The sequence below is a fragment of the Ctenopharyngodon idella genome, chromosome 13 (assembly GCF_019924925.1).
Source record: "Ctenopharyngodon idella isolate HZGC_01 chromosome 13, HZGC01, whole genome shotgun sequence".
Classification (NCBI taxonomy): domain Eukaryota; kingdom Metazoa; phylum Chordata; class Actinopteri; order Cypriniformes; family Xenocyprididae; genus Ctenopharyngodon; species Ctenopharyngodon idella.
In genome coordinates this window covers 4,518,738-4,534,231 of record NC_067232.1, presented here as the reverse complement: position 1 = coordinate 4,534,231, position 15,494 = coordinate 4,518,738, and the positions used below count along the sequence as shown (strand labels likewise).

The window sequence follows — 15,494 nt, the reverse complement described above, 5'->3', positions numbered from 1 at the left end:
CCAGTCTTCAGTGTCACATGATCCTTCAGAAATCATTCTAATATGCAAGAAACATTTCTTTACTGTCACTTTTGATCAATTTAATTGCTGAATAAAAATGAAAATTTACTGACCCCAAAAATTTGAATGGTAGTGTACTTATGCTTGATTTTGTAATACAAACCGAATTGGACTGTGTAACTGAACAGAATAGTAGAACTAAATGTATTTTACTTGTAGAAGCTCTATACAAGCATCTCATATTCCCCACATACTTGCGCTGTCACCCTGTAGGTACTGGTACAGACCGTGACAAAACTTTTTTTTTTCTCTTTCTATACAGTGGCCCATACACAGGAAGCTCACCACCAGACGGAGAAGCCTCTGATACGCTGTGCTAAATGTGGAGAGGTGTGCAAGGGAGAGGTGTTACGAGTGCAGGCCAAACACTTCCACATCAAGTGCTTCACATGCAAAGGTGAGTAAATGACCAATTCTGTTATGATTTCTTTGAGGGGAGGGTCTATGGGCAGGTAACTGTATGGGTATTTTCAGATCTTTCAATCTAATGGACGAAATAAGCTCACACAATTTACATATGAACACACCTGGAGATGACGGAAAAACACACGGCGAGAATCAGCTTTCGTTTCTGCTCCGACAGCAGCAAGACCACGGTGAATACATTGAGTGTTAGAAATCAGGAATGGTGAGAGAACATTGTTCTTGGTATGTTTTTCGCCTTCAAACCAAACTTGGCTCTTCATCCGACAAAATGTAAATCCCGTCTGGCTAGTGTGCTTCCCATAATGTTTACGCATTAGGTCAGTAGGTGGAGAGTAGGCAGAGTGGCTGTTAGAAGACATTCGACCACATGAGCATTTACAATACGAAAGCAATCCGGTCAAATGCGTTTTCGACTACCTCTGAAAGTGGTTGAAAGAGGACAAGCTCAAAACTTTTAGAGCCCGTTTACACCTGTATTTAGCGTCGTCCACTTTTGATTTGATCGACAAAAACTCATCTTAATACCTTCATTCATACATACATACACACACACACACACACACACACACACATATATATATATATATATATATATATATATATATGGAGGAAATGTGATTAACTGTTAAATTAATGTCACAATGCAGAAAATCTCAATGATAAAAAAAATATTGAAGATGGGGTGAAATTTGAGATTGACGTGTGTTTCACAGGTTTCGAGCTTTTGCTTGCATATTCATAGTCAAATCCTCTCTGCTTGAGATGCTGCAGTTCTGGTTTGCTGAATGTTTCCTATAAATCACCAGACTCATGTGTGAGTCTCTTATGACTCACCTCTCCAGTCACAATTCAGGATCACTGTGTAATTGTTAAGGGTGTTATAGATGAGTTCCAGCTTGACCTATTTAGCATGTGTTTCTCAGAATCTAAGTCTTAAGAACAAACCCTACTTGTGTTTGTAGTCTATATAGCATTAACTCTATAGGGACAGGTGAGGTCACCAACAACACTGGGTCACTGTTGAAATGGCAGCATTTAACATGAAATTTAAGCTGTTTCAGTAGTGTCTTGTGGCGTGCCATGCTATAATTACAAACCTGATTCCAAAAAAATTGGGACACTGTACAAATTGTGAATAAAAAAGGAATGCAATGATGTGGAAGTTTCAAATTTCAATATTTTATTCAGAATACAACATAGATGACATATCAAATGTTTAAACTGAGAAAATTTATCATTTTAAGGGAAAAATAAGTTTATTTTAAATTTCATGGCATCAACACATCTCAAAAAAGTTGGGACAAGGTCATGTTTACCACTGTGTGGCATCCCCTCTTCTTTTTATAACAGTCTGTAAACGTCTGGGGACTGAAGAGACAAGTTGCTCAAGTTTAGGAATAGGAATGTTGTCCCATTCTTGTCTAATACAGGCTTCTAGTTGCTCAACCGTCTTAGGTCTTCTTTGTTTTCTATGGGTGAAAGATCTGGACTGCAGGCTGGCCATTTCAGTACCCGGATCCTTCTTCTACGCAGCCATGATGTTGTAATGTTGAATGGCACGGTGGATTGTGTTCACCGACAATGTTTTCTGGAAGTATTCCTGAGCCCATGTTGTGATTTCCATTACAGTAGCATTCCTGTATGTGATGCAGTGCCGTCTAAGGGCCCGAAGATCACGGGCTTCCAGTATGGTTTTCCGGCCTTGACCCTTACACACAGAGATTGTTCCAGATTCTCTGAATCTTTGGATGATATTATGCACTGTAGATGATGATAACTTCAAACTCTTTGCAATTGTTCTCTGAGAAACTCCTTTCTGATATTGCTCCACTATTTTTCGCCGCAGCATTGGGGGAATTGGTGATCCTCTGCCCATCTTGACTTCTGAGAGACACTGCCACTCTGAGAGGCTCTTTTTATACCCAATCATGTTGCCAATTGACCTAACAAGTTGCAAATTGGTCCTCCAGCTGTTCTTTATATGTACATTTAACTTTTCCAGCCTCTTATTGCTACCTGTCCCAACTTTTTTGGAATGTGTAGCTCTCATGAAATCCAAAATGAGCCGATATTTGGCATGACATTTCAAAATGTCTCACTTTCAACATTTGATATGTTATCTATATTCTATTGTGAATAAAATATAAGTTTATGGGATTTGTAAATTATTGCATTCCTTTTTTATTCACAATTTCACAGTGTCCCAACTTTTTTGGAATCAGGTTTGTAATTTAAACATGATTGTATTATTATATTTAGTTACACTTTATTTTAAGGTGATGTAGTTACATTGTAATTACTCAAATAAGTATTGAGTAATATTAATTAGCCAAATGTACTTAGTATAGAGTTAGGGTTTGGTTTACAGTTAGTTACTTGTAATTATGCATAATGTACTGTTATTACTATATAGTAAGTACATGTATTAACATGTAAATACAATTACCTTAAAATGAAGTGTTACCTAATCCTGTCATGCCTGAGCTGCGATCCAGTTAACCCAAAGACTTTCTCTCTGTCCCACTGTACCACTGAGCAGCAGAGAGAGCAGCATTATGATGTAAGATCTGCTGTGTGAGTGCAGTGTGAAGTGACACAGTGACATCTAGTATGTAGCACATGACAATTTTTGGGATTAATTGATGGAAGTAGCCTTGTCCGTATATACACTTCCAGTCAAAGGTTTAAACATACTTATTCTTTATCTGTTTTTCACATTTTAGAATAATAGTCACCGAAACTATGAAATAACACAAATGGATGAATGAGAATTTTGTAGTGACCAAAATGTGATATAAATATTGTATGCTGGACAGTTGTTGGCAGCTGTTTTTTACTGTTCCAACTCATTTATTTTTTTAATAAACAAATAAATTCTACAAATGCATTATTCTATTCCACTGATCTACTTTTCCATTGTTTTTCAATGTAAACACGCTAGACGGACATCTTTAACCATTGCTCTCGCATCTTTTGCAGCGTCTCGTGTTCTAAAAACACCATGCCAGAATTCTAGTAAATATGAGATTCCGAATTGTAAAGAGTTCACATCCTTGTAGAACTCATAATTACAACTTGTATGCTCAGAATTTTCAGAGAGCTCCAACTTGTACCACCTGACTGCTGCAGATTCATTTTGGCGTTAATAGTGTTACCATAAAAACGCATACTTCCGAGGACGTGAACAGCAGAACGTCACAGATTGTCATCTCATAATTACAGTAAATATGACATGGTGTGAACACAGCAGGAATCATACCAACATGATGGAACAATGAAATGAACGACTATTTTTAATTTATTAAATGCTTTCTTTCTGTCTGAAGCAGATGGCAAGGTTGGTTGGGGAATCCTTTTAAAAATATTAAAATTATTAACATTATTAAATAGCAATTGCTTTACTTAAGAAGTAACATGTTACTTGTATGTTACTTTTGAATAAAAAGGTGACCTGGTAGTTTGTTTTTTGTTTTGATTTGTTTTCAGCTGGGCACAAAATCCCTCAGCATCAACTGCAGAAACATCTCAAATATATATTGAATATTTATATCTCAGAAGGGACTGAGTTCATGTCATTCTCTCTGACCTCACTGACCTCTTAAGAATTCACAGACAGAGACTCTGACGCTGTCTCAGGGAGATTGACTATTTTAGACTAGGGATTTAACAGATTATGCATTTTAAATATGCCAGGTGATAATGAATATGTGATATTATACTATTTTTGGTAAACTCTGGATTGAACCTCACAGACATTAGAATTGAATTTGAACATGACCTGTAGTGATCAGGGCCGATAATCAGTGTAAGAGCTAATCATCTACTTTGTGTTCACCACCCTCAGGGATTATGTCATTCTTACTGCAAATCTGTGTAATAATAATCAGCTGATCTAATCATCTAATCACTCCAGAGCAGCATACAGACAACTAGATCATTCTATTCTTCATTTATTGGACACCTGCACACAATCTTCCATAATGTGATGTACCACTGAATCATGTACACTAAGACCAACATGTACTGTATTAACAATGTGGTTTTTGAAAAATAAAATGTACATTTTAGATCATTTTTAATGTATGAAATTAACTTTTATGTCAAATAATACAGTAAAAATAAATAAAATCACAAAGTTAAATTCATGCATTGAAATTTTTGGAGTTGTCCAATTGCATGTCTATTTTTGGAGTTTATATTTAGCTAATTTCTAGATAATCATTCTTCTACTTCTTAAAGGCATGTAAATGCATGAAATTTTAAAGCTAAAACATAGAGAGCTCAGCTCATTACATTGAATGAGAGTTTAAAGTCTGAATCTTGAAGTTAATGTATTCTTTTGTGTCTGGGTCGTCTAGAGATGAAAGTCAGATTGTAGGAAATGTGTCAAAGGACGTTGTTACCAAGTTCATTATTTATTCATTTATTCACAGATCAAATGATTCAGTGCTTATTTCCACATTTTCAAAGGAGACGCTGTCATATTGTTTATTCCCTTCAGCTTGATATTGGTTGTGTTGTTGAGCTGCAGGTTAACTTAAAGATATTGGGATGATTTATTATTTTTTTTAAATAAATGTGTGCTTTTTTGCACTTGCGCCATTTTACATGTTTTTTTAATTAAAATATTTCAATATTAAAAGAATAAATGTAATTTGCATATTTATAATGAATATTTCTCTCGCTTTATCCGTAAGACTAGCGTATAGGGTGGCGTTGTCCTCATACGGCCCTTGCAGAAGTTTCTCAGGGCATAAACTCGTTTTATCGGAGCAGATCGTGTAGAAGGCTGTGACAATCACTGAAGTCTGTTACATAACAGCACTGCAGACCTTTACTGTGCACTACATGCACATTGTACACATCTATTACTTCCAGTCATTCATTCTCTCAGTAAATCACACATCCTGCATTAGTCACGGCCGCTGTTCTCCCTGCGGGGACCCAGGATGAGATGCGGAAAGCCATGAAAGATTGTTACATGTCAGTATTGTTTTTGTTAATGTGTGTTGTGGACAACAAGACTCCAAACAGAAAGTAGCTGAAGGAGCTCTTAAGAGCTTAATATGAAACACAATGAGCTCTAAGTGTGTTTCAGAGAGCCTGTTGGTTCACTTTAGACATTTCAAGATTTCTGACTATTATGTTTTCTCAAGATCATGGTTTGGCCATTGTCCTCCACTGAAGTTTATTTTTACACTTGCTATTCCTAGTGCACCAATTATGCTGCATTATCTTATTACAGGAAGAGAAATGTATGACAAAGAAGCCATTGTAACCCTTAAAAAAAAATCAAGGTTCAAACTAAAAATTTCACTCACCAACTATTGTTCCAAATATACATATATATTATACCCATAAATACACTCCCTTCAGAACTTTAGTCTAGAACTAGTTTGGAATAACCATCATATTCACACAGTGCACAAAACGCCTCCTGATTTCTCTCAACATAGGGACAGGAGAGCTGTCAGTCCATACATGGGAAAACAAAATAACTTGTGTTACTTATTTGAAAAAGTAATTCAGATATTTAGTTGTAAGTTTAAAAGTTAAGTTAGTGTCCCTATCACCCTGAATTCACCCTATTTATACACACCATAAGATTTTGATTATAAGAACCAGCATTTGAAGGGTTGTGTGTGTTTTGCTGTAGTATGTGGCTGCGATCTGGCTCAGGGAGGATTCTTCATGAAGAATGGAGAATATATGTGCACTCTGGACTACCAGCGCATCCACGGCACCCGCTGTAACATCTGCGGAGAGTTTGTGGAGGGGGAGGTGGTGACCGCGCTCGGAAAGACCTACCACCCAGCATGCTTTGTGTGCACAATCTGCAAGTAAGAGCCTAAGGAAACCCACACACACACACACACTAGACATTATATAGTCATTGACATTGTGGTTTATGGTAAGCCCAACGCTGGGAGGAGTTTTATACGGGGATCGTATATTTTATGACCTACAGGAGACCATTTCCCGCTGGAGACAGAGTGACGTTCAATGGCAAGGACTGTTTGTGTCAGTACTGCGCAGAGCCCATGTCTCCAGGACCCACCAAAGATGTCGTCGGACCCAGCAGTGAGTGCAGGAACCTGAAGCTACAGCGCCGCACATCTAAACCTTCATATGAGTCAATGTCACAAAACCAGTCAAGAACATGCCAGGCTCATATTTCAACCCAAAATCTCATTACATTTTTTTTGTTTGTTTTTTTACGACACTTAAAGGATTAGTTGACTTTCAAATGAAAATCACCACAAGCTTTACTCACCCTCAAGCCATCCTAGGTGTATATGACTTTCTTCTTTCTCATGAACACAATCGGAAATATATTAATAAATACCCTGACACATCAGAGCTTTATAATGGCAGTGAACGGGACCAACGAGTATGAGCTGAAGAAAGTGCTTCCATCCACATCCATCCATCATAAATGTGTACTCCACACGGCTCCAGGGGTTAATAAAGTCCTTCTGAAGCGAAGTGATGCATTCGGGTAAAAAAATATCCATATTTAACAAGTTATGAAGTAAAATATGTAGCTTCTGCCAGACCACCTTCCGTATTCAACTTAGGAAGAAAGTGCAACGCCTCTCGCAGTTCAAAAAGCTTACGCTACATCCTACACCTTTCCTATTCAACTTACGGAAAAAGCTTAACTGACGCAACCGTAGTTCTGTTTTTTTTTTAACTTGAATAAGAAAGGCAGTCTGGCGGAAGCTAGATATTAAAAAATATGGATTTTTTTTTTACACAAGCGCATCGCTTCGCTTCAGAAGGACTTTTTAACCCCCGGAGCCATGTGGAGTACACGTTAATGATGGATGGATGTGGATGGAAGCACTTTCTTCAGCTCATACTCGTTGGTCCAGTTCACTGCCATTATAAAGCTCGGATGCGTAAGGATATTTATTAATGTATCTCTGATTTTGTTCATGAAAAAGAAGAAAGTCATATACACCTAGGATGGCTTGAGGGTGAGTAAAGCTTGAGCTAATTTTCATTTGAAAGTGAACTAATCCTTTAAACATATTTCCAGCTAAATTAATAAAAAGCTCATCTGGAGTCATTAAAAAAAAAAGTTTAATTATCATGGAAATAATATCACAATGCAATAGGCTTAATTTTTTTATATACATATTTTATTTCTTTTAATTTTGGCCTTACCATACTATTTAACATCTTTCATATCTATAACTTTTGAGTTCAAGTACTGTGCCAAAATCTTACTCAATTTATCTAGCCAGAAGAAATAAATAAGTTGTTTCCATATTTCATCATACTACATTTTCTCATTATGTAACTTTGATGCATAAGCAGCTTATTTAATCACAACTTCCTTAATGGCCAAACATTTAAACTTAAAAAAAAAAAAAATGCCATCAGTGTACATTAACTATTGTAAGAGTACATACTTCTACATAGAGACATTACATCCACACAACAGTATAACTTAATGGGAAAGAAAGTGATTGTATAAAATCCTGTAAAACCACTTAGAGATGCACTGGCACGAATTTACACATGAAACAGTAAATTATTCAGACCCTCCATCTATCTTTGTTCTCTCTTTCTGAGTGTTGGGGGCTTTTCTGGCCAGGATCCACCTACTATGATAAATAATTAATATTTATTTCCACTTAAGTCTTTAAGCTTGGCTACTAAAAGCAAAAGATATTCTTTCATCTATAAAGTAAAAAGTAAAATGTGAAGAAGAAAAAAAAATACCAAACAGATAACACTAATGGATGTAATACAGCAATGATAGTAAATACCGTTGTTTGATTCATCAGTGTTCTGATGCGTAGTGGATGAAGACCCTTGCTAGAACCCAAATTTGTGTTCACAAAATGCTGATTCACGACACGGTTCACGTGACAAAGTTTTTGTTTTATATTTGGAACAGGCTCAGGCTTTGAGAGGCTTGCAACCTTATCCAGAGTTGTTTGTGAAACTATAAATCGTGTGAAAATATATAAAAGAAAAATAATAATAAATTACAGGAAAAAGAATCAAACGAGTAAGTCTGAGTGGCAAATCAGTTTTTCTTGTGTGTGTGTTTCAGGTTGTGCAGGCTGTGGCAGAGATATTAAGAATGGTCAGGCTCTGTTGGCTCTCGAGAGTCAGTGGCATTTGGGCTGTTTTAAATGTAAGGCCTGTGCCAAAGTATTGACTGGGGAATATATCAGCAAGTAAGACACATTCATACTCAAAATCTATCTAATCCATCCAAAATGATGGTTGACTGCATGCATTGGTTGTTTCTCTATATGTGCACAGAGACGGCGCCCCCTACTGTGAGCAAGATTATCAGGTCCTGTTTGGAGTGCAATGTGAGGCATGTCAGCAGTTCATCACGGGGAAAGTTCTGGAGGTGAAACAAACACACACACACACACACATTGAGTTTACATGTTTTATGGGGACTTTCCATAGACATAATGATTTTTATACTGTCCAAACTGTATATTCTATCCCCATACTAACCCTACCCCTACCCATCATAGAAAACTTTTTGCATTTTTACATTTACAAAAAAACATCATTACGTATGATTCATAAGTTGTTTTCACCATGGGGACTAAAAAATGTCAAAATTCACAGATATACACATTTAAAACTAAGTCTTTTTCTTCTGAGAAAATGCAGCAAAAATATTGATGCTGCATCTTCTTTGTAGAGACATATCAAATTTTTCTTCAATAAAATGTCTTCTAGAATGAAAATGTCCTGTTAATTATAATCACCAACCACCGATCTAATGCTTCAACAGTAAGCAGAAAGTAGCTTAAAATCTTAAGCAAATAATGAACACCCTCAGAATATGTCCAGTTTCCTGTTTGAATAGGAAATATGTCAACACAGGAAAGAAAATTGCATGTCAAGCAGCAAACCCAACACAGTGCTAGAATTGTTTTGTTTATATTGTATTCAGTTGTTTCATGCAGTTATCAGCCAATAATTCCCTGCATGAAACACTTTCTGATCAGAAAAAATCATGTTTATCTGTGTTGCAAGTATTTAATGTAGTGTGGATCATATTTTCTTTTTAATATTTTTCAGAACAATTTTGGAGTCCTGACCCACCATTTGAGAATCACTGTTTTAGATCACATGCAACATGAACAGCATATTTATCACTTGACAGCATGTGTATGTCCCACAACAAAAGATGGTTACACTTTATTTAGATTTTCCCCTTTAGAGTATTATATTATAGTTGACTATAAGTAACGCTGCACCTACATGTCAAAAAAACTCTCAATAGAGTATTAGTTGAGTATTAGTAGATTGTTAGGGGTAGGATTAGTGTTAGTAGAATAAATTGACATGTACTTGCAGTTATTTATAGTCAGTAGAATGTCTGTTGGGGGAGAATCAACAGTTAGTAGATATTAAACAGACAGACTACTAATACTCTGAGAGTGAGGGTGTGTTCACACTTTGGTTTGAATTAAAACAAACTCTGGTGCGATTGCTCTGTTAGTGCAGTTCATTTGAATAAGTGTAAACACTGCCATCCAAACTCTAGTGCACACCAAACAAACAGACCGAGACCCCTGGAAAGGTGGTTCTCTGTCAGCTTCCAAATGAACTCTGGTGCGGTTCAACTGAAATATGAACGCAACATGGACCTAAGACATCTAAACAAGTCAAAAACAGGACGTGATGTCACAAGATGCGACCCTAAAAAGGACAGAATGCTGAAGCATACCTGGTTCTTCTCGCCATAGACGCAATGTTGCCCAATACAGTTCTATACAGGCGTCGGAAATGCTGTCTTCTTGCAGCAGATCTTTGTTTGTGTGCACCAGAGGAATTCCTGATGCTGTTTTGACTCCTTTACACATTTTCTAAGCTCTTTGTGAGTTCTCAGCTAATAAAAATACCATCATATGTACGCACATACAACGAGCACATTTAGCCCAGCACACGCCATTGTTTCGTAAAAGGGTTAGTTCACCCAAAAATGAAAATTGTCATTAATTACTCACCCTCATGTCGTTCCTCACCCGTAAGTTCACCTTTGTTCATCTTCGGAACACAAATTAAGATATTTTTGGCGATTTCAAAATACTGCTTCATGAAGCTTCAAAGCTTTACGAATATTTTGTTTCGAATCATTGTTTCAGAGCGGCAAAATCACGTAATTTCAGTAAACGAGGCTTCATTACGTCATAAGTGTTTTGAAATTTAAATAGTTCATGTGACTTTGGCAGTTTAATACACGATCCGTACCACTGATTCGAAACAAAAGATTCGTAAAGCTTCAAAGCTTCATGAAGCAGTGTTTTTTTTTTTTGGCGCACAAAAAGTATTCTCGTCACTTCATAATATTAAGGTTGAACCACTGTTGTCACATGAACTGTTTTAAATATGTTTTCAGTAGCTTTCTGGGCATTGAAAGAGGAAATGATCTTGTTGGCAATGCGGGCCTCAATGAGCCATCAGATTTTATCAAAAACATCTTAATTTGTGTTCTGAAGATTAACGAAGGTCTTACGGGTTTGGAACGACATGAGGGTGAGTAATAAATGACAGAATTTTTATTTTTGGGTGAACTAACCCTTTAAGTTCAGTCGCAAAATATACGGCATAAAAGCCTTTTTTTTTTTTCCACATTTTTTCATATCTTCAAAAATTACAATGTAAATGCTAATCGAACCAGGACTAAATGTATCATTTTCCTTTTTGGTGTGAACACACCCTTAGTTATTTGTGCACCTCAGAGATGTAGGTGCAACATTTCTTATAGTCAACAGAATGTCTAAAGGGGACCATCAAAATAAAGCGTTACCAAAAAGACACTGATTGTGACAGACCTGCAGCTCAAAAGCATGTTACACATATCTGATCTCTCACAGATAACCGTCTAGAGTTTCACAACAGGCTCACAGCCCACTCTGCAGTATCGCAACAGGAAGTTTCATCCGGCTAATTGAATCTGATTGGCTGTTAGAGAAACACTTGCCCTTTTTCTACACACTTTTCGTGTTTGTTATAATGGGATGTGTTTGTGCATCGCTGCTCTGGAGTATAACAGACCCTGTATGAAGGACTTTTGAGTAGTTTGAGATCACAAGATACTACACAGGGCCTGTAAGTCTCTCTTAAGACTGATTTTTGTGTATGAGTATAGCTCAAACGTTTTCAGATGATTTCCGCACTGTAAAGATAGACTGCGAACACAGAACCTTTCTGTATTATATTTGATAAGCTCATTGGTTCTGGTCATTTGAATAAAATATGTGTCGTCTCACGATACACATGCAAAGCATCAGTTTCTCTGTAACAGTCTGTTTGAGTTATCTGACTGTAATGGTTGTTATACAGTTTAACTTTAAGTGAGTACATATAGTAATGTGTGCGTCTATCCACAGGCAGGGGACAAGCACTACCACCCCAGCTGTGCTCGCTGTAGCAGGTGTAATCAGATGTTTACAGAAGGAGAGGAGATGTTCCTGCAAGGTGAGTCTGAGCCTTTCAATCCTTGAACCTTTGTCATTTTACTAAAATTGCACGTCAAAACCTTTTTAATGACTTGACTTGTCTGGTTCAACTACACTGCAAAAAAAATAGGTTCTTCCTCAGTATTTTTGTTTAGAATTCAGGTAAATTCGCTGTAAATGATTTTCATCAGATGTACTTGATATGTAGCTCTGGATTTGACTGGTCTGAGCAATTTCTTTAACACAGACTGGAGGAGAAAATATAAACATCTAAGGCTACGTCTAGATTCATTTGGATACATTTGAAATCTGAATTTTCCCCTTCCACACCAAGCGTTTTTAAATGTTTTCCAAAAGTTGCTCATCCACACTGAAACTTCTGAAAATGCTTAAATCACCATACTGTGCATGCGTGAAATATAATAAAAGCTCACGAAATGAGAGCAGACATAATAAAGTTCTCACGCTATTCTTCTGGCACAATATTTTTTTATTAGCAAAATATCCCACCACTCAAGTGTTGTGTCCAGGTCGCATTCAAAATCGTATGGTCTAAAACGCCACAGGACAGCAATTGGGAGTAAATTTTCTGTAATCTTTGCAGGAATGCAATATGAAGACATTTCTCTTTTGCAACACTATGAAAGTAAATAATAGGCAAAACAATAACGGTAAAACCAGAGATATCTATGGATACAATATACGTCACATGACTAAACATGCGTCATCGTTTCCGAGTCTACACTACAATGCGAAAATGCCGTTTTCAAATTTATCCACTTGGGAGAACATTTTCAAAAAGCTCCTTCTTCATTCACAAAAACGCTGTGTTAGTGTGGACTGAAAGCCAAAACAAGAGAAAAGATGCATTTTCAAACTAAACATATTAGTGTGGACAGATCTTTATTGTGTCTATAAACATGATTTGACAAATTTTATTTTATATTATTATTATTATTATTATTATTTGTAAAAAGGCTATTTACTTACTGGACTATGTTTAACCAAATTTATTTATTATAATTATATTTCAAAAAATATAATGCCAGATAAATTAAAATAGTATTTGCTGTTTTGGTGTACAATGATGCATTTGTTGTCCTGTTTCTCTAGATCATTTTTGCTGAGCACATTGATTTTGAAGGGTAAATCGGACTTGAATGCCTCTTGGGACTAAAGAGTTATTTTGAGTTTAGATGATATCTGTATTTTTTATTTATTTATATTGTATTGTCTTATGTATAGTATCTAGAGCATGGTGGCACATGATGCTACAATAAAATATGCATTAACATTCAAAAGTTTGGAGACAGTTTTTTAAAAGATTTTCTTTTGCCACCAAGGCTGTATTTATTTGGTCAAAAATACAATAAAAACAGCAAGATTATGAAATATTATTACAATTTAAAATAACTGTTTCTATTTGAATGTATTTTAAAATATAACTTATTACTGTGATGCAAAGTTGAATTTTCAGCATTATTACTCGAGTCGTCAGTGTCACATGATCCTTCAGAAATCATTCTAATATGCTGATTTGCTGCTCAAGAAACATTTCTTATTATTATCAATGTTGAAAACAGTTGTGCTGCTTAATATTTTTGTGGAATCACCACACTTTTCTGATGAATAGAAAGTTTAAAAGAACAGCATTTATTTGAAATATAAATCTTTTGTGGACATTATAAATACTTTTGTCACATTTGATCAATTGAATGCCTCCTTTCTGAATAAAAGTATTAACTTATTCATTTTTTAAACGTAATGTATGTCCACCATGCTCTAGATATTAAAATTGTCATCTGTCATTAAAAAAAAAAAAAAGTTCACCTCTGAAAATTATGTAAATATACATTTTAATTCTCCTCTAGGTGCGTTGTCAAAAGTGACCCAATTCACATGACTTGACTCTAAATGTGGCCTCTTACCCTGGTTGTCCTGGATGGTTTATTTTGCCATCTGTTTCATTGTTTATGCAGGATCAACAGTTTGGCATCCAAGCTGTAAACATTCGCCAAAGGGCGAGGAGAGACAGCGGGTATGTTCCTTCCCATATCATCCGGTGTTTACATGTTTGTCCTGTATTGTTGTTGTCTGTGTGGTTTTCTCTTTTCTGAAAGTAATCAGATAATATCTCATTGCTAGCTATGAGGTTGTACCTTCTCCTTCTGGCTGTTTTCTAGTAAACTTGTCGCTCAAACAATCGTTCCGGGAACACCGCGATAGACTAGGTGATTCAGAATCTTGTATGATGTCCAACCAAACCCCTGTGTCTTCCTCCACAGCTATTGCCTGCATCTCTAGCTCTCCTCAGCAAAACAGAAAGGCAGGTACTGTACTCGCTGTCAGCTGTGCCATGGCATCGCATGACCATGTGCTGCCCCCTGGAGGCGGCGGGTTGCAGTGCTCCCTCACTGGCAGTACACTGCAGCGCTCAGACCGCCTGCTCTCAGTTTTAGTCATAAACCATCATTAACATCTGGTTTATTCCATCTCATAGATGCTGATGCCACAGAACAGATAGTAATCAACATCCTAGTTACTCTCTTTAGTCAATTAGTAAGTTAAAAGTTAGTTATTGGTGTAACCTTAAGGAAACCCTGACTCACATTCCTTTTTCTGCTATGTTTGGTCTTGTTATTCTGCTGCAGTATTACCAAATAGGCCTCAAATCAAGCCAAGCAGCCATAATCACGCATGGTGCATTTCAGTATTTCGGTATGCTGAGTAATATCAGATGCACTTACATTTCCTGCTGTTGGAAACATGAAATTGCCATTGACATTCATTGTGTGGATAGCAAATGAATGATTTCATTGGTTTTTAGGTTTGTTTCAAAGGTTCTGTCATCGTTTAATTCTGGCAGTATTGTGTTTTGACCCATATATCATTGTTTATTTGTCAAAACAGTGTTATTATTGTTTATTATAGTTTTATTAATATTTTGAATTAGCTGTTATTTTTATATTTTTAGTTTTCCTGTTAGGGATTTGTGCTTTTTAAATATTTAAGTTTAATTTTTCTTTTTTTTTATTGTTTGCTTTAATTTAAGCTTGGTTTTAGTTAAGGGTCAAAGTTTTCTTAAAACATTTGGATAATTTGATGTTAAGAAGGATTAATTAATTTATAATGTATTTATGTTCATTTCAGATTTGTTGTGGATGCCTTGTTGGTTATGATGATAGATGAGTCATAGCATTGATCAGCTGATTGACTTTTCTGCACCCTAATTGGCCATGAATATTTTTAGTGTAGCCTACACTATAATAGCGTATATTATGGTGTATCTCTTTACAACCATGTGCAAGCAGTCACAAAATGTATTGATGTATTTCAGAAAGTCAAAGTTAGAATGAATACATTAGACCCATATTATGTGCAGTAAAGCAAATATAAGTGACAACTCAAAAACAAATCCTCTGATGAAGGCAAGTTTATTGAATAATCATGAATCATATTAATCATTATAAACTGATGGTTAGCTGTTTAGATGCAAATTAATTATTTTTATAATTTTCTCTGCTCATGTTTTTACGTAATGTTTATGTTCAATAT

General features: G+C 36.0%; 1 protein-coding gene across 7 annotated transcripts in view; it reads left to right on the top strand.

The window, feature by feature from the left end:
- Positions 1-15,494, top strand: part of ablim1a (actin binding LIM protein 1a) — a 45,870-nt gene that overhangs the window by 17,243 nt on the left and 13,133 nt on the right. For 5 of the 7 annotated variants that reach the window (XR_007933240.1, XR_007933243.1, XR_007933238.1 and 2 more), the window contains exons 2-9: positions 323-457; positions 6,143-6,326; positions 6,455-6,567; positions 8,555-8,681; positions 8,770-8,863; positions 11,871-11,958; positions 13,919-13,977; positions 14,225-14,269. Coding sequence is in view for 1 of the 7 variants with exons in the window: in XM_051917235.1 (XP_051773195.1) it covers positions 323-457; positions 6,143-6,326; positions 6,455-6,567; positions 8,555-8,681; positions 8,770-8,863; positions 11,871-11,958; positions 13,919-13,977 (800 nt within the window). In the remaining 6 variants the exon portion in view is untranslated. The remainder of the gene's footprint in view (positions 1-322; positions 458-6,142; positions 6,327-6,454; positions 6,568-8,554; positions 8,682-8,769; positions 8,864-11,870; positions 11,959-13,918; positions 13,978-14,224; positions 14,270-15,494) is intronic. The other 2 variants (XR_007933242.1, XM_051917235.1) reach the window with 1 other exon arrangement.